Source organism: Opisthocomus hoazin, chromosome 7, assembly GCF_030867145.1.
Source record: "Opisthocomus hoazin isolate bOpiHoa1 chromosome 7, bOpiHoa1.hap1, whole genome shotgun sequence".
Lineage (NCBI taxonomy): Eukaryota > Metazoa > Chordata > Aves > Opisthocomiformes > Opisthocomidae > Opisthocomus > Opisthocomus hoazin.
The window spans coordinates 17,485,571-17,511,741 of NC_134420.1; the positions used below are offsets into that span (position 1 = coordinate 17,485,571).

At 44.1% G+C, this 26,171-nt stretch overlaps 2 protein-coding genes across 2 annotated transcripts in view; both read left to right on the forward strand.

Annotated features, from left to right (window-relative positions):
• Nucleotides 1-13,204, forward strand: part of LOC104338188 (uncharacterized) — a 34,811-nt gene extending 21,607 nt beyond the window's left edge. Inside the window, exons 26-30 of the mRNA XM_009944210.2 lie at nucleotides 607-735; nucleotides 1,078-1,219; nucleotides 2,456-2,499; nucleotides 2,599-2,805; nucleotides 4,089-13,204. Coding sequence (XP_009942512.2) covers nucleotides 607-735; nucleotides 1,078-1,219; nucleotides 2,456-2,499; nucleotides 2,599-2,805; nucleotides 4,089-13,204 — 9,638 coding nt within the window. The remainder of the gene's footprint in view (nucleotides 1-606; nucleotides 736-1,077; nucleotides 1,220-2,455; nucleotides 2,500-2,598; nucleotides 2,806-4,088) is intronic.
• Nucleotides 13,205-13,375: 171 nt separating this feature from the next.
• Nucleotides 13,376-25,247, forward strand: LOC104338187 (intestinal mucin-like protein). Its single transcript, XM_075427123.1, has 15 exons — nucleotides 13,376-13,579; nucleotides 14,348-14,522; nucleotides 14,702-14,952; nucleotides 16,399-16,582; nucleotides 16,975-17,173; nucleotides 18,128-18,306; nucleotides 18,522-18,591; nucleotides 18,910-19,010; nucleotides 19,373-19,404; nucleotides 21,772-21,894; nucleotides 22,002-22,100; nucleotides 22,841-22,966; nucleotides 23,764-23,821; nucleotides 24,406-24,511; nucleotides 25,022-25,247. The coding sequence occupies exons 1-15, from the start codon at nucleotides 13,376-13,378 to the stop codon at nucleotides 25,245-25,247; spliced, it is 2,133 nt and encodes a 710-aa protein (XP_075283238.1).
• Nucleotides 25,248-26,171: the final 924 nt, after the last annotated feature.

A 26,171-nucleotide genomic window follows, 5' to 3' on the forward strand; every position in this document is an offset into this window, starting at 1 on the left:
GTCCAGAGGGAAATAAAACAGAGAAGAAAAAAAGAACAACAAGCACAATGAAGACAGACAGACAGGCAGGCAGGCAGGCAGGAAGCAAGGAAGCAAGGAAGCAAGGAAGCAAGGAAGGAAAAAACTGTATTTGTAAGAGGCACTGCTGTATGTAAAAACAGCAAAAAAACCACAAAGCAAATTGGAAAAATCACTGGAAGCTAATCTACCTTCTTAAAATGAAACCATTCATAGTAACTTTACCAGTGGTGTCACGAGTGTCTGATTTACTTGTCAATCATGGCACACACCTGGTGAACTATAATACTACATTACACTCCCACCTGTCTACATCAGGTTAAGTGTAAATAAACATTAGTGCATACTAGCTAAAATAAGTGATTGAATTAATCGATGTTTCATGTTTAATTTGTAACTTTGTTTTATGCTTTATAACTTGATAGGTGTCAAAAGGTGGTAGAAGTGTAACAATGCTATTAAACTAGAAAGAAGAGAATATACTATTCACCACCAATGTGATTATGCTGATCATATGGGATTTTTATCCATCAAAACTGTAGAGCATTAAGATCAAAGGCCTTTTTCTGTCATTTCTACTTCCTCTAGCTCTGTTCTGTGATTACTACAATCCACAAGGGGAATGTGAGTGGCACTACAAGCCATGTGGAGCCCCTTGTATGAAGACCTGCAATAATCCAAGTGGGAACTGCCTCCATGAGTTGAGAGGTTTGGAAGGTAAACATAATTATGCATATCTCATTCTACTTATAATAAGTTTAAACACAATATGGTTAACAAAATTTATGTTACTGAGTATATGACATGTTTATATTAGAAATTATAAGAAGATATTTTTAAATTAGTATCTTACTCCCTAATGGATCATGAACTTGTTTGGAGTGAAGATGAGGACAAGATGCTCCAAAGCTTGGTGTGCAACCAAAGGAATAGCAGTAACAGAGTCTGTAATTCCACTTACCATATGGGATAATTTGAGGAAAGCAGACATAAGTGGAGTACAGAATTACTTCTACTTGTGGAAGGTCTAGTGTCAACATAACTCATTTTTTATTGCAGGCTGCTATCCACACTGTCCAAAGAATAAGCCCTATTTTGATGAAGAAACCATGACTTGTGTTTCTGATTGTGGTTGTTATGAAAATGGAAAAAATTACAAACCAGGACTGCAGATGCCTTCAAAGCAGAATTGTCAATCATGGTAGGATTAGTCAAGATTTTTAAATGTTGAGTTTAAAGTTACAGAAAATAATTCATCATGCATTAAGTTTTTTGTTTTATTTTGTTTGCCAGCAGGAACTAGGCCAGTCATAGGCTGCTGAATAATGTCTAATTTTCCTCTGTTCCCAGGAACTTAAACTATGACATGGTGAAACATTTTATCACAGAGAGATTTACCACATATTCTGTATTCTTATTGAAGTACTTATAAATTATTATCATTATTAAAATAAGTAAAAACAAAATAATAATAGTTACAACAATAGTCTGAGAATTTTTGTCAAGATATCCCCAAAACCATTACGTGAAATTATTTAGACATTAGTGGGCAAATAATCTTCATTGTTTTAAGCTTGTTCCTGTTATTGCACTGGTACTTGAATATTTGCAACAGTCAGCAAGTTTTCCCACACATTGCATCAGAATTGATGACACGTTGGGACAAGTGCTGCTAAGCCTTCTATCAAATAGCACAAAGTTAGCAGAACCACCTTTAAAGTAGCTACACTTGAACACTGTAAGCAGTACAGCCAGAATGGCAAGGAGCTTAGCACAAAGCCTATCTGAGCTACCCCAGCTTTCATGGAATGTTTTGCAGTTCGTAGACAGCTTTGCCTACATCATCTATGTCACTAACAGCACTAAATCTATCCTGTTACGTACATATCTATATTTACTTATGTTTATTCAATGAACAGATGCGCCTAGTCACTGTAAATAAATGTATCCAGATTCAGTTCTTAACAGATAATAGATAAAGTCCCTCTAAAAACAGAATGAGTTCTGGTATCTTTTAGAAGTCTGATGGAAATTCTCTGTGTAGACAAACTCAACATTCATGACACAGTGATCCTTTCTCAAATGATACATCTACTGCACTTTCCCTTCCAAAAAACAAGTGTACTTGTCAGGGAGATAAGAACATTTCAAATCACCCCTCCCCACCTCTTTGCTCCGTCTCCAAAAGCACCGATAAGGATACTGCATATTTAGTATACTGGCATAGAGTTGTCTTCCTTGCCAGAACACTGAGTGATCCTATTTAACCTGACTTTGTACAGCAGAACTGAATATCTACCTCAGAGAAGACAGGGTCTTTCTACATTTAAACACACAATGAATAGCAAAGGATTGATAAAAAAACATTGAAAAAATAAAACGATGTCATGAACCCATATCTTCACATTCATTATCTCCCTTTTTTTCTCTTTTCCAGTGAATGCACAAATCATGGCAAAAAATGCAAATATGATGAATATGGTATGTTGACAAAGTTGTTTTTATCTGAATAGGATGCATCCAAGGTACTCTGTGCTGTGTTTTGGACACCAAGGAATAACACTCTCTTTTGATTTACAGAATGCATATGCATTTATGAGGAACAGAAATACAACTATAAAGATGTGATCTACAGTACTACAGATGGCACAGGAGGGTGTATTGTTGCAACCTGTGGTCCCAATGGAACGCTTCAAAGGGCTGTCTATGAATGTGCAGTCTCAACTTCACCCACAACAGCAACAACATTTCACTTCAGCACTACACCACCTGCCACGACTTCCACAGGTACATCCTTTATAGCCTATAAAAGCATATTCTGCTCACTAGCGAGTAAAATACAGCTACAAAAACATGCCCACACTCACAACATAAATGAATTAATATAACCTAAAAATAAATTACAGTAAGTCTCATTTGTTATTAGCATTCAGTTTTAGTCAGTATTTGGTAGCCAAACTAATACAAGGAAGTAAATATAGAAAAGAAACCCACTTCTGAAACACTAAAATGGAAACCACTGCACTGCACTATTATTATTTTGCTTATCTACATAGTGAACGACAAAAAAAAATTAAAGTTTTTTAGTTGTAATTGTTAACTATTTCTATACCTGGAATAATCTTTACTGAACATATAATTCATTATTTTTCCTGTTAAATTACAGAATGATGACCTTCTGTAAAATTTTTGGTAGTCTTCATGGTATTTATAATTACAGTACTAAGTGGATGGCTCATATATTGGCATTGAGATACTGAAATTTTCATTTCTAAAATTCCTGTTTAGTATTCTTCAGGTTGGTAATCTCTAAATACTATGAGCATATGTTGTTTAGCGAAATAAGCATTCAGTCTAAAATTTATAACTACAGGTTTCTGAAATCACAGAAACCATCAGCACTGCTGGAATTCATTAGCCATTTTCCAACCATTTCAAAATGAGAATTCACCTGCAAAGGTTTATGGACTGCTCTCCAACCAATAAATGGTTTCTTAAGACCAGAGCTGAAGTACGAAGTGTAGCGGTTGTAATAAAGTTGCATTAGACATCTTTTACTTCTAATAGAAGAGTAAAGACAATGAGGCATATTATATGAGGAGTCAACTCATTTGGAAGAAAAAAGTACCTATGAATCTTGATGTGCAGACTTAATGTTATTCTTTCCACTGGATTTGAATTCAGTTTTTGACATTATAGAGAGACTAATGAATACCGAAGCAAGATACAAACCCAGCAATGACACTGAATCAAATGCAAAAAACTGAGATTTTTTTTCCCCTAATGTGTACAAATTATGTCCAAAACCTATTTCAGCACTTGGTAAAAGATAACTGGCATTCTCTTGAGAAGTGACAGTTCCAAGTGTGTCAGTACATTAGATCACTAAGTGATGGATTTTCTGTTCTACTTCAGTTTAAATTACAAGTACACTGAACTGATGCACTACAGGCTGATAATGCAAGCAAATGACCTTCAGAAAATTTTCAGCCCATTTAGTATGATAAAAAAGAGAATATCTACAGGAATTTATTCTAAGTTCAGTGGTCTCTTATTTTTCTCTTTCACAGTGTCACCAACTACATCAGTATGTGTTCATGAAGTCTGTGAGTGGTCAGAATGGTATGATGGGAGTCTGCAAACCCCTGGCTATGATGGCGGAGATTTTGAAACCTTTGATGATTTGAGAGCTAAAGGTTATGAAGTCTGTAAAGCTCCACGGGCTGTTCAATGCAGAGCAGAGAAATTCCCTGATATACCACTGAAAGATCTTGGCCAAAAAGTAGAATGCAGTAAAACAGTTGGGCTTATATGTTACAACAAAGATCAAATTTCAACGATGTGCAACAATTATGAAATTAGAATCTTATGCTGTGTTTTTGTACCATGCTCTTCCACAACACATTTCAGCACATCAACACAGATCACAACTGCAGCTAAGAGCACAGAAACATCAAGTTCAACTGAAGAAACCACATCATTTTCAACCACTAAAACATCTCCAGTGACTACAACTTTGGAAAGCACAACATTCACACCTTCAGCTACTAAGGAAACAATCACAATCACAACAAAAATAACAACACCTATCACCACTTCTTCTTCAACAATTCCTCTCTGCATAAAAGAAGAATGTTACTGGTCAATGTGGTATGATGTAAGTTATCCAGAGTCAGGGTATGATGATGGAGACTTTGATACAATTCAGAACATTAAAAAAAAGGGATACAAAGTCTGTGAAAACAGAAGGGATGTGGAATGTCGAGCAGTAAGATTCCCCAACACACCATATACCCTCCTGGAGCAACACATAACATGCAACACAGAAGAAGGGTTGAAATGCTACAATAAAGACCAACTACCACCAATCTGCTATAACTATAAACTTAGATTTAAATGCTGTACAAATAAAACAGAATCATGCCAAACAACTACAGTACCGCTTACAACAAAACAAAAAAAAACGACTATTTTATCAACTACACCAAGTACATCATCCACTGAAGTCACAAAAACACCACACTTACAAACCAAACATAAGTCAACTACAATATCAAAACCTCCTCCAAAGACAGAAAATATTCATACGAGAACTACAACACAAACCAGCAGCACAACAGTCACGACCTCCACCTCCACCACCGTGCCCACCTCCTCAGAAAGCACATGGCAAACCTCCACCAGCACCACCAGCCCCGTGCCGACGCCTACCACATACTCACCCAGCGTGACCACCACCACCACCACACAGTCCACTACCACCTGTGCCGAAGTGTGCTCCTGGAGCGAATGGTTCGACGTCGACTTCCCCTCCTCAGGGCCCAGCCAGGGAGACTTCGAAACCTACCAGCACATCCGCGCCGCCGGCAAGGAAGTCTGTCAACATCCAAAGGAAATCGAGTGCCAAGCGGAGCAGTACCCCGAGGTTGCCATCCAACAAGTCGGACAGGTCGTGCAGTGCGACGTCAACTTTGGACTCGTGTGCAAGAACAGTGACCAGACTGGCAAGTACAAGATGTGCCTCAACTACCGGATCCGCGTCCGCTGCTGCAGCCCCAACTACAGCTGCCTAGTCAGCACCTCCTTGCCCATCACCAGCCCCACCACCATCACCACCCGCAGCTCAACCAGCACCGCCCCAACCTCCACCTCAGTCACGACCTCCACCTCCACCACCGTGCCCACCTCCTCAGAAAGCACATGGCAAACCTCCACCAGCACCACCAGCCCCGTGCCGACGCCTACCACATACTCGCCCAGCGTGACCACCACCACCACCACACAGTCCACTACCACCTGTGCCGAAGTGTGCTCCTGGAGCGAATGGTTCGACGTCGACTTCCCCTCCTCAGGGCCCAGCCAGGGAGACTTCGAAACCTACCAGCACATCCGCGCCGCCGGCAAGGAAGTCTGTCAACATCCAAAGGAAATCGAGTGCCAAGCGGAGCAGTACCCCGAGGTTGCCATCCAACAAGTCGGACAGGTCGTGCAGTGCGACGTCAACTTTGGACTCGTGTGCAAGAACAGTGACCAGACTGGCAAGTACAAGATGTGCCTCAACTACCGGATCCGCGTCCGCTGCTGCAGCCCCAACTACAGCTGCCTAGTCAGCACCTCCTTGCCCATCACCAGCCCCACCACCATCACCACCCGCAGCTCAACCAGCACCGCCCCAACCTCCACCTCAGTCACGACCTCCACCTCCACCACCGTGCCCACCTCCTCAGAAAGCACATGGCAAACCTCCACCAGCACCACCAGCCCCGTGCCGACGCCTACCACATACTCACCCAGCGTGACCACCACCACCACCACACAGTCCACTACCACCTGTGCCGAAGTGTGCTCCTGGAGCGAATGGTTCGACGTCGACTTCCCCTCCTCAGGGCCCAGCCAGGGAGACTTCGAAACCTACCAGCACATCCGCGCCGCCGGCAAGGAAGTCTGTCAACATCCAAAGGAAATCGAGTGCCAAGCGGAGCAGTACCCCGAGGTTGCCATCCAACAAGTCGGACAGGTCGTGCAGTGCGACGTCAACTTTGGACTCGTGTGCAAGAACAGTGACCAGACTGGCAAGTACAAGATGTGCCTCAACTACCGGATCCGCGTCCGCTGCTGCAGCCCCAACTACAGCTGCCTAGTCAGCACCTCCTTGCCCATCACCAGCCCCACCACCATCACCACCCGCAGCTCAACCAGCACCGCCCCAACCTCCACCTCAGTCACGACCTCCACCTCCACCACCGTGCCCACCTCCTCAGAAAGCACATGGCAAACCTCCACCAGCACCACCAGCCCCGTGCCGACGCCTACCACATACTCGCCCAGCGTGACCACCACCACCACCACACAGTCCACTACCACCTGTGCCGAAGTGTGCTCCTGGAGCGAATGGTTCGACGTCGACTTCCCCTCCTCAGGGCCCAGCCAGGGAGACTTCGAAACCTACCAGCACATCCGCGCCGCCGGCAAGGAAGTCTGTCAACATCCAAAGGAAATCGAGTGCCAAGCGGAGCAGTACCCCGAGGTTGCCATCCAACAAGTCGGACAGGTCGTGCAGTGCGACGTCAACTTTGGACTCGTGTGCAAGAACAGTGACCAGACTGGCAAGTACAAGATGTGCCTCAACTACCGGATCCGCGTCCGCTGCTGCAGCCCCAACTACAACTGCCTAGTCAGCACCTCCTTGCCCATCACCAGCCCCACCACCATCACCACCCGCAGCTCAACCAGCACCGCCCCAACCTCCACCTCAGTCACGACCTCCACCTCCACCACCGTGCCCACCTCCTCAGAAAGCACATGGCAAACCTCCACCAGCACCACCAGCCCCGTGCCGACGCCTACCACATACTCGCCCAGCGTGACCACCACCACCACCACACAGTCCACTACCACCTGTGCCGAAGTGTGCTCCTGGAGCGAATGGTTCGACGTCGACTTCCCCTCCTCAGGGCCCAGCCAGGGAGACTTCGAAACCTACCAGCACATCCGCGCCGCCGGCAAGGAAGTCTGTCAACATCCAAAGGAAATCGAGTGCCAAGCGGAGCAGTACCCCGAGGTTGCCATCCAACAAGTCGGACAGGTCGTGCAGTGCGACGTCAACTTTGGACTCGTGTGCAAGAACAGTGACCAGACTGGCAAGTACAAGATGTGCCTCAACTACCGGATCCGCGTCCGCTGCTGCAGCCCCAACTACAGCTGCCTAGTCAGCACCTCCTTGCCCATCACCAGCCCCACCACCATCACCACCCGCAGCTCAACCAGCACCGCCCCAACCTCCACCTCAGTCACGACCTCCACCTCCACCACCGTGCCCACCTCCTCAGAAAGCACATGGCAAACCTCCACCAGCAGCACCAGCCCCGTGCCGACGCCTACCACATACTCGCCCAGCGTGACCACCACCACCACCACACAGTCCACTACCACCTGTGCCGAAGTGTGCTCCTGGAGCGAATGGTTCGACGTCGACTTCCCCTCCTCAGGGCCCAGCCAGGGAGACTTCGAAACCTACCAGCACATCCGCGCCGCCGGCAAGGAAGTCTGTCAACATCCAAAGGAAATCGAGTGCCAAGCGGAGCAGTACCCCGAGGTTGCCATCCAACAAGTCGGACAGGTCGTGCAGTGCGACGTCAACTTTGGACTCGTGTGCAAGAACAGTGACCAGACTGGCAAGTACAAGATGTGCCTCAACTACCGGATCCGCGTCCGCTGCTGCAGCCCCAACTACAGCTGCCTAGTCAGCACCTCCTTGCCCATCACCAGCCCCACCACCATCACCACCCGCAGCTCAACCAGCACCGCCCCAACCTCCACCTCAGTCACGACCTCCACCTCCACCACCGTGCCCACCTCCTCAGAAAGCACATGGCAAACCTCCACCAGCACCACCAGCCCCGTGCCGACGCCTACCACATACTCGCCCAGCGTGACCACCACCACCACCACACAGTCCACTACCACCTGTGCCGAAGTGTGCTCCTGGAGCGAATGGTTCGACGTCGACTTCCCCTCCTCAGGGCCCAGCCAGGGAGACTTCGAAACCTACCAGCACATCCGCGCCGCCGGCAAGGAAGTCTGTCAACATCCAAAGGAAATCGAGTGCCAAGCGGAGCAGTACCCCGAGGTTGCCATCCAGCAAGTCGGACAGGTCGTGCAGTGCGACGTCAACTTTGGACTCGTGTGCAAGAACAGTGACCAGACTGGCAAGTACAAGATGTGCCTCAACTACCGGATCCGCGTCCGCTGCTGCAGCCCCAACTACAGCTGCCTAGTCAGCACCTCCTTGCCCATCACCAGCCCCACCACCATCACCACCCGCAGCTCAACCAGCACCGCCCCAACCTCCACCTCAGTCACGACCTCCACCTCCACCACCGTGCCCACCTCCTCAGAAAGCACATGGCAAACCTCCACCAGCACCACCAGCCCCGTGCCGACGCCTACCACATACTCGCCCAGCGTGACCACCACCACCACCACACAGTCCACTACCACCTGTGCCGAAGTGTGCTCCTGGAGCGAATGGTTCGACGTCGACTTCCCCTCCTCAGGGCCCAGCCAGGGAGACTTCGAAACCTACCAGCACATCCGCGCCGCCGGCAAGGAAGTCTGTCAACATCCAAAGGAAATCGAGTGCCAAGCGGAGCAGTACCCCGAGGTTGCCATCCAACAAGTCGGACAGGTCGTGCAGTGCGACGTCAACTTTGGACTCGTGTGCAAGAACAGTGACCAGACTGGCAAGTACAAGATGTGCCTCAACTACCGGATCCGCGTCCGCTGCTGCAGCCCCAACTACAGCTGCCTAGTCAGCACCTCCTTGCCCATCACCAGCCCCACCACCATCACCACCCGCAGCTCAACCAGCACCGCCCCAACCTCCACCTCAGTCACGACCTCCACCTCCACCACCGTGCCCACCTCCTCAGAAAGCACATGGCAAACCTCCACCAGCACCACCAGCCCCGTGCCGACGCCTACCACATACTCGCCCAGCGTGACCACCACCACCACCACACAGTCCACTACCACCTGTGCCGAAGTGTGCTCCTGGAGCGAATGGTTCGACGTCGACTTCCCCTCCTCAGGGCCCAGCCAGGGAGACTTCGAAACCTACCAGCACATCCGCGCCGCCGGCAAGGAAGTCTGTCAACATCCAAAGGAAATCGAGTGCCAAGCGGAGCAGTACCCCGAGGTTGCCATCCAACAAGTCGGACAGGTCGTGCAGTGCGACGTCAACTTTGGACTCGTGTGCAAGAACAGTGACCAGACTGGCAAGTACAAGATGTGCCTCAACTACCGGATCCGCGTCCGCTGCTGCAGCCCCAACTACAGCTGCCTAGTCAGCACCTCCTTGCCCATCACCAGCCCCACCACCATCACCACCCGCAGCTCAACCAGCACCGCCCCAACCTCCACCTCAGTCACGACCTCCACCTCCACCACCGTGCCCACCTCCTCAGAAAGCACATGGCAAACCTCCACCAGCACCACCAGCCCCGTGCCGACGCCTACCACATACTCGCCCAGCGTGACCACCACCACCACCACACAGTCCACTACCACCTGTGCCGAAGTGTGCTCCTGGAGCGAATGGTTCGACGTCGACTTCCCCTCCTCAGGGCCCAGCCAGGGAGACTTCGAAACCTACCAGCACATCCGCGCCGCCGGCAAGGAAGTCTGTCAACATCCAAAGGAAATCGAGTGCCAAGCGGAGCAGTACCCCGAGGTTGCCATCCAGCAAGTCGGACAGGTCGTGCAGTGCGACGTCAACTTTGGACTCGTGTGCAAGAACAGTGACCAGACTGGCAAGTACAAGATGTGCCTCAACTACCGGATCCGCGTCCGCTGCTGCAGCCCCAACTACAGCTGCCTAGTCAGCACCTCCTTGCCCATCACCAGCCCCACCACCATCACCACCCGCAGCTCAACCAGCACCGCCCCAACCTCCACCTCAGTCACGACCTCCACCTCCACCACCGTGCCCACCTCCTCAGAAAGCACATGGCAAACCTCCACCAGCACCACCAGCCCCGTGCCGACGCCTACCACATACTCGCCCAGCGTGACCACCACCACCACCACACAGTCCACTACCACCTGTGCCGAAGTGTGCTCCTGGAGCGAATGGTTCGACGTCGACTTCCCCTCCTCAGGGCCCAGCCAGGGAGACTTCGAAACCTACCAGCACATCCGCGCCGCCGGCAAGGAAGTCTGTCAACATCCAAAGGAAATCGAGTGCCAAGCGGAGCAGTACCCCGAGGTTGCCATCCAACAAGTCGGACAGGTCGTGCAGTGCGACGTCAACTTTGGACTCGTGTGCAAGAACAGTGACCAGACTGGCAAGTACAAGATGTGCCTCAACTACCGGATCCGCGTCCGCTGCTGCAGCCCCAACTACAGCTGCCTAGTCAGCACCTCCTTGCCCATCACCAGCCCCACCACCATCACCACCCGCAGCTCAACCAGCACCGCCCCAACCTCCACCTCAGTCACGACCTCCACCTCCACCACCGTGCCCACCTCCTCAGAAAGCACATGGCAAACCTCCACCAGCACCACCAGCCCCGTGCCGACGCCTACCACATACTCGCCCAGCGTGACCACCACCACCACCACACAGTCCACTACCACCTGTGCCGAAGTGTGCTCCTGGAGCGAATGGTTCGACGTCGACTTCCCCTCCTCAGGGCCCAGCCAGGGAGACTTCGAAACCTACCAGCACATCCGCGCCGCCGGCAAGGAAGTCTGTCAACATCCAAAGGAAATCGAGTGCCAAGCGGAGCAGTACCCCGAGGTTGCCATCCAGCAAGTCGGACAGGTCGTGCGGTGCGACGTCAACTTTGGACTCGTGTGCAAGAACAGTGACCAGACTGGCAAGTACAAGATGTGCCTCAACTACCGGATCCGCGTCCGCTGCTGCAGCCCCAACTACAGCTGCCTAGTCAGCACCTCCTTGCCCATCACCAGCCCCACCACCATCACCACCCGCAGCTCAACCAGCACCGCCCCAACCTCCACCTCAGTCACGACCTCCACCTCCACCACCGTGCCCACCTCCTCAGAAAGCACATGGCAAACCTCCACCAGCACCACCAGCCCCGTGCCGACGCCTACCACATACTCGCCCAGCATGACCACCACCACCACCACACAGTCCACTACCACCTGTGCCGAAGTGTGCTCCTGGAGCGAATGGTTCGACGTCGACTTCCCCTCCTCAGGGCCCAGCCAGGGAGACTTCGAAACCTACCAGCACATCCGCGCCGCCGGCAAGGAAGTCTGTCAACATCCAAAGGAAATCGAGTGCCAAGCGGAGCAGTACCCCGAGGTTGCCATCCAGCAAGTCGGACAGGTCATGCAGTGCGACGTCAACTTTGGACTCGTGTGCAAGAACAGTGACCAGACTGGCAAGTACAAGATGTGCCTCAACTACCGGATCCGCGTCCGCTGCTGCAGCCCCAACTACAGCTGCCTAGTCAGCACCTCCTTGCCCATCACCAGCCCCACCACCATCACCACCCGCAGCTCAACCAGCACCGCCCCAACCTCCACCTCAGTCACGACCTCCACCTCCACCACCGTGCCCACCTCCTCAGAAAGCACATGGCAAACCTCCACCAGCACCACCAGCCCCGTGCCGACGCCTACCACATACTCGCCCAGCGTGACCACCACCACCACCACACAGTCCACTACCACCTGTGCCGAAGTGTGCTCCTGGAGCGAATGGTTCGACGTCGACTTCCCCTCCTCAGGGCCCAGCCAGGGAGACTTCGAAACCTACCAGCACATCCGCGCCGCCGGCAAGGAAGTCTGTCAACATCCAAAGGAAATCGAGTGCCAAGCGGAGCAGTACCCCGAGGTTGCCATCCAACAAGTCGGACAGGTCGTGCAGTGCGACGTCAACTTTGGACTCGTGTGCAAGAACAGTGACCAGACTGGCAAGTACAAGATGTGCCTCAACTACCGGATCCGCGTCCGCTGCTGCAGCCCCAACTACAGCTGCCTAGTCAGCACCTCCTTGCCCATCACCAGCCCCACCACCATCACCACCCGCAGCTCAACCAGCACCGCCCCAACCTCCACCTCAGTCACGACCTCCACCTCCACCACCGTGCCCACCTCCTCAGAAAGCACATGGCAAACCTCCACCAGCACCACCAGCCCCGTGCCGACGCCTACCACATACTCGCCCAGCGTGACCACCACCACCACCACACAGTCCACTACCACCTGTGCCGAAGTGTGCTCCTGGAGCGAATGGTTCGACGTCGACTTCCCCTCCTCAGGGCCCAGCCAGGGAGACTTCGAAACCTACCAGCACATCCGCGCCGCCGGCAAGGAAGTCTGTCAACATCCAAAGGAAATCGAGTGCCAAGCGGAGCAGTACCCCGAGGTTGCCATCCAACAAGTCGGACAGGTCGTGCAGTGCGACGTCAACTTTGGACTCGTGTGCAAGAACAGTGACCAGACTGGCAAGTACAAGATGTGCCTCAACTACAGGATCCGCGTCCGCTGCTGCAGCCCCAACTACAACTGCCTAGTCAGCACCCCTTTTACCACCACCAGCATTACTACAATTAGTACCACATCCGAATCCCCCTGCACCAGCACTTCTTCTCCCTCTGTAGCAACACCATGTTTCTGCAAAATTGCGGATGATATTTTTTCACCTGGTTAGTGTACCTGTTTTTTTTTCATGCTGCGTATCTCTTAATTAATGTTTTTTACTTATTTTGCATCACATTTTTCCCCAATTATTTTTTAGTACATTCCTTATTTTTTCTTGTTTTTTTTTTTTTTTCTTACTTTATTTGTTTCATTTTTTTCAGGTGATTTGATTTACAGCAAAATGGATAGTGATGGATGTAGATTTTATGCCATTTGTAGTCGGAGATGTACAGTTGAACGATACACTGCACACTGTAACAATACGACGCCTCTAACGACTACTTCCACTGAATGGTCTACCACAACAACATCTGTTCCTCTATCTACCACTTCTGGAAACGTTCATGTTAATGTTTGTGTTTCTGCTTCCTACCCTCCCCTACAGGTATGTATTGTCTGTCGTATGTTATGATTGTTGAAGTAACATCGATGTTATGTTGACACCAGAAAGGAATAGTTTGCAGTCTTTAAATCTTACATGTTCAGACTGCCTGAATAAGTGTTGCTAATGATGGTCAATAGACATGCCGTAAAATTTGTATCTGCCTTCTCTGTATATTTTTTCATACTGAGAAAGCAAGCTACAACAATCTTTTCTAATGACTTTAGCGCTAGCATAAAGCCCTCATGCACTGCATTGCAGAAATAACTAACCTTCTGTTCTTCTGTACATGTTCTTTTTTTTTTTTTTGATAGTGATGGTCTCTGCTGGTAATGAAGTACAGTATACACATTTAGTACAAAGGACATCAGTTCCCTTAACCTAAGACCAATCCCCCAAGCCCCCCAAACCTCAGAAGAGCTCCTCATGCAGAAGAAATAGCTGGAATTAAGGTTCCCACCTCCTGTTAGCATAAAAAAATTCTGTAGAATATTGAAAACTTGTACTATCAGTGAAGATTTTCATTTTAGTCTTTGCTTGAAATTTGGAAAACAAGACAGTTTCTGATCCTCCATATCATGGTCAGAATTATGAATATCTCTGGTCAACATTACAAACCATTAGTACCACAGATTAAAGAGACATAACAGATATTAACTTCCTTTCCAACTCCACCATTACTGGAAACAATATACCATTAAACTAGAAATATAAGTGAAGTTCATATCTGCTTAAAAACTCCTGTGACAGGAATTTTTGTTCCTTTTGCAGCGTGGACAAAGATACAAATTGTCCAACTGTACAGAACTCCTCTGCAAGGGAGACAACAAGGTAGAAGTTATTCCAACGCATTGCCTACCTGTAAAGGAAATTACCTGTGCGAACAAATATCCAGCAATACTGGTACCTGATGAAAATGGCTGCTGTTACCACTATGAGTGTCAATGTAAGCACCAGTAGATTCAGGAATAATCTTTTTTTGAAAAAAGCAAAACTTTGCACAGATTATATAGGCATTTTGTTTTCTTAGGTTTGCTTTAAAAATTATAATATATTCACTTCAGTTTCTAAGTTCTTTCTCCTACAATAATTTTCACGTTAATCTAAATATTTTCTCTCTACCAGGTGTGTGTAGTGGATGGGGTGATCCTCATTATATCACTTTTGACGGAACCTACTATACTTTCCTTGAAAACTGCACTTACGTCCTGGTGAAACAGATTGTACCTAAATACGACAACTTCCGTGTTTACATTGATAATTATTACTGCGATGCAGAAGACGGACTTTCCTGCCCAAAATCCATTATTATTTTCTACAAATCTGCAGAAGTAGTGCTGACCCGTCAACTCGTGAATGGTGTGATGACCAATGTGGTAAAATACACATCTTTTTATTTCTCTATTTTTGCAAAAAATAATAAGACCCATAGGTGTTACTGATTCTCATTTGAAATGCAATGTTAGAATATCCTGTCTCAGAGGTGATGAGGGCAGAGGGTATTGTTAGGAAAAACAAAAGATTGTACCAATTTCTGAGAACAAAATTTCGGAAACAGCTTAGCACATGCAGACATGAATATATTATGTGCATGTATGTGTACATATAAATAACACCAGGAAACAGCCTAATACAGCTGAGAGAGACACAAGACAGAAAAAATGCTCACACTGCTGCTTGATTCACGTTTCATGAAAACTAGTACATTATGCCATTCACTTATGTAAACAAACACATTATGAAGAAACCCGAATGCAAATAGCAAGCATGATTCTTCTCTCATGGTGAAGATGGGTATGTATCCCTCATCACCTGGATGACTAGGGCCTGCTTCCCCTGCATAGGGAACTTCCAGCTCCAAACAGAGCCAGGACATCATTCCCCATCCAATTCCCTGCTAGGAAGAGAGGCATAGCTGAAGACAAGAGGTGACCAGGGGTGTTGCTTCACCTTCATGATCCTAAATTAGTGCTGACAAGCCAGTGAAAACAAAATGTCAGTCCCACTGTTACACTTCAGAATTTATTAGTTGATTAGAAAACACAAAGTGGTGGGAGGAAAAGCTCGTCTCAATACGCCCTCTCCCCCTACAGACCCATGCCAGTTTCTCCTTACCTACAGTCAGAAAGGCATGATGAAACAGTTAGTCCAGTGATTCCCTGTGAAAGAAAACAGTAACTGACAGTTTTAGCTCTTAGTTTATCCCAGTTCAATGAGAAGAAAGTTGCAGAATAATTCCTGACAAAAAGTTATTAGGCAAATATGTCCACCTTCATTAGCTCATATAAGATACAGGCTGCAAATGGAACAGCTTAGATTAACAAATAAATATGCCTTAAAACTAGCACCAGGGACATTTGACTTCACTTTGAATTCAGACAACTCTTCCAACACCAAGCAACATGTAGCATAGGGACAAAGTGCTTTTGCAACAAAGTTATTATGTAATAGTAGCAGGAATATTTCTGTAGTTAAAGAAAACTACCACTCATTTTCATATGAAAAGTGTTTACAGCAAACAAAATTATGAGAGATACAAAGAAAATATTTGCATTTAGAATGCAGTGCATTAGCTCACAATCTGCACAACCATGGCACATAGAGGCCACCTAGATTGCTATCTTACTGTAGCAGTATAGCTGTATAAGCTGAGATATTAATGCATATATATGCTGTTATTGCTATGCTTATGGGCATTGGATGTGATGCACAACAATATGGAATTATGCATGATTATGAAGATCAGAAAATACATTATTTAAAGCAATCAAGCAGAAGCATTGCTTATTCTGATGTTGTCTTGTTTTTAACCCTGCATGCAGATGTACTTCAACAAAAAGATTGTCAAGCCAGGCTTCAAAAAAGATGGCATTTCTTTCTCCACACTTGGCATCAACATGATTGTTGAAATACCAGGGATTGGTGCAACCATCACCTTTAGTGGGCTGATTTTCTCCGTGAAACTCCCGTACAGCAAATTCGGCAACAACACAGAAGGACAGTGTGGTAAGACAGATGCACTAATTGGAGGTGGGACTCTTTCCCCACCCTAACATGGTTATTCTCATGCACTCTGACTGTGCAGTCTCTTGACTGACAGAAATTTGTAAACATTAGTAAAGTGGAAATGAAAACAGTTCTCCTTTTCAGTTTCTCTAGGATGAAAAGCTCAGTATTTCAGCAATTTATTCTTTTTAATTTGGGGCTGGGGTTTTAGGTTTGTTTGGTTTTCCCTAACCTAAATTAAAATTCATATAACTGTAAAGAAAGCACTCCCTATGAAGCAAGGCACCTTATACATTTCATGAGCACATTATGTCTAAATGTGATATCAGCTCAATAATGTATTGTGCATCTCTGATGTGGCTTATTAGACTTACATAACTTATCTCTTCCAGGAACATGCACAAATAATAAATCAGATGAATGTCGCTTACCGAGTGGCAAAATCATTTCCTCCTGTCCCCAAATGGCTCATCACTGGATCGTTGATAACAACAAGTCATGCCATGGAGTACCAATACCACCAGTTGTAACTACACCTCCACCAAAGCCTCACTGTGAAACACCTCATCTCTGCAAGCTTTTCTGGAGCAAGTAAGAAAAAAACCTGAATGAATTCACTCTTTCTAAACAAAACTGTCTCAGTATCTTACAAGAAGAGTAAGAACTATCATCCTAGCCTGTGATAATAGCTGAAAATGTCAGTTTATTGACAGGATATACACAGTGAAAGGCTGTTGCGACAGAAACTGCTCTTCTTTGATGACCTGCATGCCAAAGATAACTGAGCAAGGAGAGGTGAAGTCAAAAATTCAGGAATGCAGCAAGCACTAAAATCAACTCCCTGGGTTGCAAACACACAGATTTAGGTTCTGTTTCCCCTTCCCAACCTTCCTGGTTATGCTCACTCACTCTTAGTTATGCTATTAAGTAAAGACTGAACCCTAAATTTGAAGTAGGCCTTCAGTACGAACTGTGAAGAACCTGGTTACTAACCAGGTTAACAGAGGAGACAAACATCTCAGCTGAAAAACTTCCTTCATTCTTTGTACATTTTATGTAAAATACAGAGCTCCAAAAGTACAAAGGCTTGTTTCCTATACTTGTGTGAGCTCTGACAAAAGCTTTTTTTCAGCTGGGTCACTTATAAAGGCCCTCTTACACATGTTTGCTGTAGTGTCTGATAAGTTGTGAGCTATCGTATGTGCAATTTTTCTGTCTCCCAGCCACTTCTGCCATCCTTTTTCCTCAATCTGACACAGTTGTCTTTTTCATGAAATTTCTAGTGTCAGACTAATGAAAAGTTGTGTATGCATAGGAATTTACTACGACCATTAGCCTCTTTAGACAAACAATAGGGCTTCAGATTTCCTAGTGTTTCCTTTCCTGAATCTACCTTCCAGATTATTGGCCATTCTTAGGGGTTTTTTTTTTCCTCATAATACATTCCTTCCTGAATCAGAGTCATGTGCCATTAACTGGAAAGAGCTGGATTTTATGTAATGACTGGTTAGCATGAAAGGGATTTGATTTCTTTCCTGTACACAGGATTTTTGCAGAATGCCATGCTGTGATACCACCAGAACCATTTTTCAAAGGCTGTGTTTTTGATGGATGTCGCATAGCTGATGAATCCATGCAGTGTTCCAGTTTGGAGATATATGCTACAGAGTGTGCTGCTAGAGGTGTCTGCATTGACTGGAGAGGAAAGACGAACAATACGTGCCGTAAGTATTGGCAAACTCAAAATCATGTGTGAGAAATGTAGTAATTAGTGTCTATTCAGTAAACACATTTTACAACAGTTGACTACTGTCTACAAAAATACAGTGACGTTGTTACTCACAAACTGCAGATTAAGGTGGCAAAGCTGCAGTCACTTTTGCTGCAAAACTGCATTTACTGTCTATATTTGATCTTATTTCTTCTTTTTCCAATACAGCATACAACTGTCCAGCAAGCATGGTATACAGACCATGCGGGCCTATTAATCCTGCTACCTGTGACCCAAGGTATGGAAAGACCAAAAAATCCACTGCAAAACAACTGCTTACATTTTCTCTTTTTTTTTTTCTATTTTTACCCATCTATCTACTTTCCTTAGAAAATGAAGCTACTTCATAATAAAATGTGTTGTGAAATTGGAACATTATTCAAGATTTATAAATATCAGTCAGCTCTATGAATATGCACTTCCTGTTGCACTTCAGAAAATATAAAGTCTTCTGTGTCCCTTGTATCTGACACAGCAACCTTCTACATATGCTGCTTTCTCTCCTGCTTCACTGCAAAAACCTTGTACTCAAATATATACATTCCTCCCACTCTAGCCTTGTCGAGCTTCCTGGCTATGCAGTAACTGAAGGCTGTTTCTGTCCCGAAGGAAAGACATTCCTGAGTAAAGACAGCAGCATCTGTGTCTCTGAATGCTGTAAGTAGTCTGTAGCTAGTTTGGGGAATAAATAGAGATAAGGATTCATCATCATGATGCCTGTATTCTACTGCTGTCTTCTACATGGTCATATCATGGGAAAATCACCCTCTTTAAGCTCCTTTAGTCTCCCCATCCAAAAATCAAATACTAATCAGTATTACATTTTTTCCATTCTCCTTCCTTACATGAGACCTGTCAGGATGGAAGAAATCTACATCTTGGAAGAACTAGTCTGCATATTCTTTTTTTTATTAGTTTTATCTGCACAGTATTTCTATTTGAAACTGCATGAATTTACTCCTTTGTGTAAGTTTTCAGTGGTGTAAATCTTCATTAATCTTTTTTTTTCCCCGTTCCAGATTGTAGTGAACCAAATGGAGTATCCAGACAGGTGAGTAGCACAATCAGTGTGGTTTGTCAAGCACAGATAAGTGAATCAAGAGGATATTTACTGTTTCACAAAACCAAAGTTTTGCTTAGACTGGGGGAGACTTCAGGGTTTTTTCCAAATGTTCGTTCCCCTTTAACCTTAACAACAACTGTGAGTGCCAGAGCAGAAACCGCATTACTCCCTAAGAAATTCAGCAGTAATTGACAGGATATTTTTTCAATAACCATCACCTCACATACTGAAAAAAAATAGAGAGAAAAAGAGAGAGAGATGGTAGCAGTGGAACTTTGGCATATGTGCTTATTTCCATAAATTTGGCTTGCTAAATTTACTAGGGATCAAGGGACTGATAGATAACAAAGTTTACCTGTTGCAGATAGTGTTGATAATCTGCATTCTTAGTTCCTCAGCTACATATAAAGTACAGAAATTTCTCTCTGTAACCTGATGTGCAAATGAGTATGGCGTATGATAATTTCCTATTCAAAAATGCATGCAAATCTCAATCACTCCTTCTTTAGACCTCTTGCATCCCTCATACTGACACTACTGATAAACAAAAAGTGATAGCTGTGTGAACATGCTCAGAACCTTCAGTGATCTCCAGTATCTTCCACTAATAAGCTTCAGTTTGACGGTTTCTTATAAAATCTGAAAATACTAGAAATATGAAAAGGTTGATGTAATCAGCTATCACTGTAACCATTAGTAAGTCAACTAGAAACAATTAAAATTATTTTGGTTTGAATTTACATATAATTTTTTTTCTTCTGTCTTTTTCTTTTTTATATAGCTAGGAGAAAAATGGACAAAAGATTGCCAGGAATGTGTCTGTGACAAAAATACTCTTAAAGTGCACTGTACAAAACACAAATGTTCTTTGACACAGCAAGTATTTTGTGATGAACCAGGCTACATGCCTGTTCAGATACAGATACCAGAAGATCCATGCTGTACCAGGACTGAGTGCTGTAAGTACTGTCTTAGTTTTTCTTATCATGGTGAATAAACTATATTCATTTTGGGGAACTACAGCAATAATTTCTCTTTTTAAAAATATTTTTCATTTATTTCATAACACTTTTCTCCCTCATCTCACTTTTTAGAACCTCCTTGCAGAGCATTCACTAGATGCCTGAAGACAACAAATTTAAAGTTGAAAAGATTTTATATAGATACAGAAAAGCAACTGGAAATCTCTTATAATTTAACATTTGCAACTTTTAATGCTGCCACCACCTGAAACAATATTCAAAAACTATTCAAAGCATTTTCTGTTTTGAAGAACAGTATAAAAAAATGATCTTAATTTAAAAAAAAATCTTTAACATTGAAAAATTGCTGAAGAAAGTTCCTGAACCTCTGGCAGTCATCAGATTTCCCAATTCATACAAATGTCTCTTTAGAAGTATCTCTTTCCAGCAATCACCACTATTCTTCTCAGACAGTTCTTTGTTTTACAAAGGTTATGGAAAAGCCCATTCACTTTACAAATAGCTAGGCAAATATACTGAATCAGTCATTAAACTAGCTTGCGTAAACAACACCGTATTTGCCCCACAGGAAAACTTCTGAAGTTCATGCAAACCAAAATTACTTTCATTTTAAAATTCTGAGTTTATTATTTTCTATATTGTCTTCCATTAAACAGACTGCAACACTAGCCTCTGCCCTGAGGTCACACCCCAGTGCTTAGAGGGACAGGAAGTAGTCACAACAGTGCAGCCTGGAAAATGCTGTCCTTCCTTTGAATGCAGTAAGTACTATGCATCTTCTTCATGTCTTATTCACAGTTATATTTTTCTGAGTTTATGAACACAAAAACCTTAAGAGAGAAAGATGCAAATTGTCTGTGTTATCATATTAGGCCAACAAAGCAGCACTTCTTTCACATACTTCTGCTCCTGAAAACTTACACCTCTGTGTAAGTGACACCATCTTTCTTTCTTCTTTACAGGACATGGCTGTGTAATCAACACAACCTACTATGCAGTAAGTACACGGAGGAACTCACTATAAAAATATACCTTCACATAGGTTCACAATGCAATATTTTTGAGATTCCTGTAGTTGACCATATTTTGCAGAAAAGCCCAAAATAAAAATTTATTAATTACTTAATCAAGGTCAGCATGTCAACACCCTCCATACAGGGAAAACGTGTTCTGCTCTCCTTTCTGCATTAGCAGAATTTAATTCCAAAATGGATATTAGCAACAACAGAAACTCTGCTTAAATAAAACAACCAAAATGCTATTTAAGCATAGTTTATCCCAGACCTAGTTCAGCTTTGCGTTCTGTGATGTACATATGCAAAGTAACTTGCTTTTACTGACTGATGATGACTTTTTTTCTGCCTTCCCCTAGCCTGGAGCTGTCATTCCATTAGGCCCCTGTGAAGAATGCACCTGCTCTGAATCCTCTTACTCAAGCCCTCACCACGCTACTGTCAAGTGCAAGCCTGTTATCTGTGACACATACTGCCCAGCTGTGAGTCCTGTTTTGCTGTCAGCAATTTCTACCACACTCAGTTCAAATATCCACCAGTTAAAGTCAGTGTCCCAATTCAATGTCATTTCCTGTTTCTTTCACAACAGGGTTATAAATATACAAAGACACCTGGACAGTGCTGTGGGACGTGCAAGGCAGCGGCTTGTATAGTGACTGTGGGAGACAACATTACACACGTGCTTCAAGTAACTGTCCCTGTTTCAGTTTGATTTTGGTGAACTCTGCTAGACTTTCCACTCTTTCCTCTCCTTGTCTTTGCCACATTTATTTATTGCATCTTTTTTCATGTCAGACAAATGTTTATTCAGGCAGAGGAATGGTCTGTCTCACACAGCTTGAACAGTATCTTGAGCCATGAAATGCCAGTTCTGACTAAGACTTCTGGAAGCAACTGTGAAAATGAGCAATGGCTTTCAAGAGATCAATGTAGAAATATACATAAACGAAAGCAATGGGCCTTCAGGTCTGAAAAGATAGCACCCATTTTGCTCCAAAGATAATTTTTGTCTGTGGAGGCAGTTTTCTGCTCCAAACCACAAATCTCAAATTAGCTGACACACAAGATGAGTCAGTGAAACCTGAAGAAATTCTGCTGTGTGTCTGAATGGACATTCCCATCAATTGTGATGACAAAACCACTGAAACACAAATCAATCTTTCCAAATGAGTCTACATACTTATTCTATTAACACAAAAAGCATGTCCATACTCAGATAAAAATACAGCCTTTTCATCCGGTTAATGAAAAAGACTTACAGTACTGTGATAGTATGACAAGTAACTGTCAGCTGAAATTCAAGGAAATTTTTTTGAATAATCAAACTACAGTAGGCAGCAATGATAAGACACTGGGCGGGGGGGGTGGCGAGTGTTTCATTTTTATGTAAGACGATTTTTATTCACTTTAAATTTTAACTGCTTTCAGGTTGAAGAAATCTGGAACCCACCTGGTGATAACTGTACCACTTACAGATGTGAAAAACATGATGACCAGTTCATTCCAGTTATCTCACTGAAAAGCTGTCCTCCCTTTAACCATGAGTGTGATCCAGTAAGTACTCCTCTACCAGTTCTCATATTCGAAAAGGTTGCAGTGGCTAGCATCAGTGAGAGAGGGATCTTGGTGTTTAATAGCAGAAGCATCACACAGGATGTGGCTCTCATTTTAACCTTTCTGAATCTGGTCCCCATCAAATTTCATTTCAGAAAAGCAAATCAAAATTAAAATGGGTGATATATTAATCCTTCCTGAGGATTGGCACTAGAGAAAAGGGTACAGCACAGTGTTTTGGTTTCCTAAAAGTGTCAGATGGCCTAGCAGCAAGAATCTTATTGAAAAGTAATGGGATTTTTATTCCTAAATTATTGAAGATTATAAATTCTTTTCTAGAATTCACCTACTGAGAGCAAAGGTGAAGGAAAATAAGCTACTTCAGTTCACAACATCATTCAACTTAATACAGCTCAGGGTAGATTAGAACCAGCCCCACACATCTGGGGAGTCAGTTATCTCATTAATTGTGTTACCATGTCTGACATCATCCTTCACCTGTACTGGCTTTGGTCACTCAAAATATCCCACACATGCTACAAGCTTTATTTCTGAAATTTTACTACTGAACTCTGATAAGAGCAAACCTGTTCCAGTCCCCCTCAATGTCAGCTTTAAAACAGCTGTTACTAACACTGAAGTAGTGTGCCCTTAATATTTAAGACTAGCTTGAAATTAGATTTCATGTCAATACAAAGAACTTTCTGGTGCTAGTGAAACGTAGGAAGCAGGGCAAGGCTCTGCTTTAGTATGCAGATACGAAACTTGAGTTGTCTTCTTCTGTTTTCCCACTCAAGGATGACATCAAGCTATCTGACGATGGCTGCTGTAAAGAGTGCCTTGAAAAACCAAGGAGTAAGTAATAATAATATGTGCCTTATAGGTATATTAGTCCATCTTGCATGGCAATTGAATAGGCAGAAGAGGTGAACAGTTTGGGACCACCACCTCACACTGGGGTGAGAAAGGAAACAGGTGGAAAAAGAAAGGAATGGAACATTTCTGGAATGCGCTTTGGAAAACACTGATATAGTGAACTTTCCCATCCCCTATTGTTACATGGTAGCCTTTTTGTGGGAGGCAGAGAACTATGACTGTTCTCCAACTTCCACATATACACATTGTCTTTAAGGAAGAAACTAAAGCCAGTCCTGGGAGGAGGGATGTGCATTGAGTAGCTGCCACTGTACTGCTCTTTATTTCTGCATCCTGCACCAAAGTTGTATAAGCAAAACAGAATTTTTTATTCATTGATAACACAAGCAGCAAGAGTCATCATTTGGCCCATAGCAATTAAAAGAGAAATGCACTTTGACCTAATTTCCCCTTTCTGTTCCATCCATCTCAGTTTTCTACTACAAACTGTATGTCATACACAGATACCTATTTACATACACATACACTTTAACATATTTTCCCTTGGTTTGTGACAACCTCAGATTGTACGAAGCACAATACTATGACTGTCATCAAATATCATGAATGTGTATCTGCTGCACCTGTTGAGATGACATACTGTGAAGGCAGCTGTGACGCTTACTCACGGTAAGTGGTACAAAAGATACTTGTCTCTTGTCTTCCACTCTTTACACTACTTACATAAAGCACATTGCAAGTGATTTTCTGATACATCCAACATCCACCCAGTCATCAGCTGTTTTCATTGTACTAACCAGATTTTTTAACAGACATGATGTTGCACTAGCTTAATTAGTTCAATACTCATGTTTTAACAGCCTATTCAGTGTCATAGTAGGCCCAAGTTTGGAGAAGTAGAAGATTATTTCTCACTATTCTTTCTTTTTGGACTGGCTTAATATGTGATCTGAATGAATTCATCTACTTTTTCTGTGCCTAAATGAAGAGCTAGAATCATCTATTTTTACAATAGGAGCAACTTACTTATATTTCTCCACAATATTATAAGAATTGCATTACTGATCGACAGTCCCACATGCAAGCCCACTTCTGATTATACTTAGTAATGAGTGGGAGGGGAAGTGGTATTTCTCACATAATTTCTGAATTTTTGTCTTTCATTGGTTTTGAAATCAGATATTCTCCCAAGGCGAACACGATGGAACATAAATGCTCGTGTTGTCAGGAAACCAAGACCAGCCAAAGAAAGGTGACTCTGACATGCAGTGATGGAACCTACCTTGATCACTCATACACCTATGTGGAGAAATGCAGCTGTGTGAGCGCTGAGTGCATTCCTCAAGTCAGCACCCAACAGGCAACAAACCAGATAAAGGCCTCTCAGGAACAAGCAAATGTCTAAAATCAGAACTATAGAGAAGTTGTCAAAGAAGAGTTGCACATAAAACTTAAAAAAAACTTTGAAAAAATACAAAAGTGTCAAAAGCAGCTAAAATTTTGGATGAACAGATGATATTTTCTGCATACAAACTCAATAGGTCTGTCAAAATTATTTCAGTTTTCATTACCAACATATCTCCGATTGTTTTTCATGTCTTTTGTTTTACACCTTGAGAGGTACAGCATAACATCATTTTGACATTTTTAGTTTTTTTGTCTTCTGAGAAGTGCTGTACCTTAAGACTGAGAGCTGGATTTACACTTGCACAAAGTCTATTATGAGAACAACATTCTTTTCTGGCTTGAAGCTTGCCTGTGGTGGCATAGTATAGACACTTGACAATATCTTGTGTTTCCATTGACATAGACTGACCTTTTTTTATAACATTTAATTCCAATTCATTGAGACAAATCAAGTGCTGAAGGCCAGAAAACAAGCAAACCAAACCCAAGGAAAAATGTACCCTACTGTTTCTTCATTTTTCTTTTTGCATTCAGGAAAACAGACTGCAGAAAGCCATACCTCCTCAAAACTATAAATTCAATATTTTGAACTATTTATAATGGGTAAATTTCCCTGTATATTGTCATGAGAAATAGAAAGAAATCCTATCATAAGAAGCTGCTGCATACTACTACTCTTTGTTTACATAACACCATCAGCATAGTAACTGTATGAAAATATGGAATTATTTTGTTTGTGGTTAACTGTTTACAGAAGAACTATATATATATTTTTGCCAACAGGGGCACATGAAGGACTTTTGTAAACAAAAGGTAATAATAATAACAATAATAATAATAATAATAATAATAATAATAATAATAAATGTAAATTCTTTCCTAGGAAGCTTTTAAAAGTTGAACCACTGCTATTTATTTTGTT

Excerpts from the sequence above, each read along its gene's own strand:
- LOC104338187 (XM_075427123.1), top strand. The coding sequence starts at position 13,376 with ATGGATAGTGATGGATGTAGATTTTATGCCATTTGTAGTCGGAGATGT. Across the intron at positions 18,592-18,909 it reads CCTGCTACCTGTGACCCAAG|CCTTGTCGAGCTTCCTGGCT; the intron begins GTATGGAAAGAC and ends CTCCCACTCTAG. Across the intron at positions 19,405-21,771 it reads CAAATGGAGTATCCAGACAG|CCTGGAGCTGTCATTCCATT; the intron begins GTGAGTAGCACA and ends GCCTTCCCCTAG.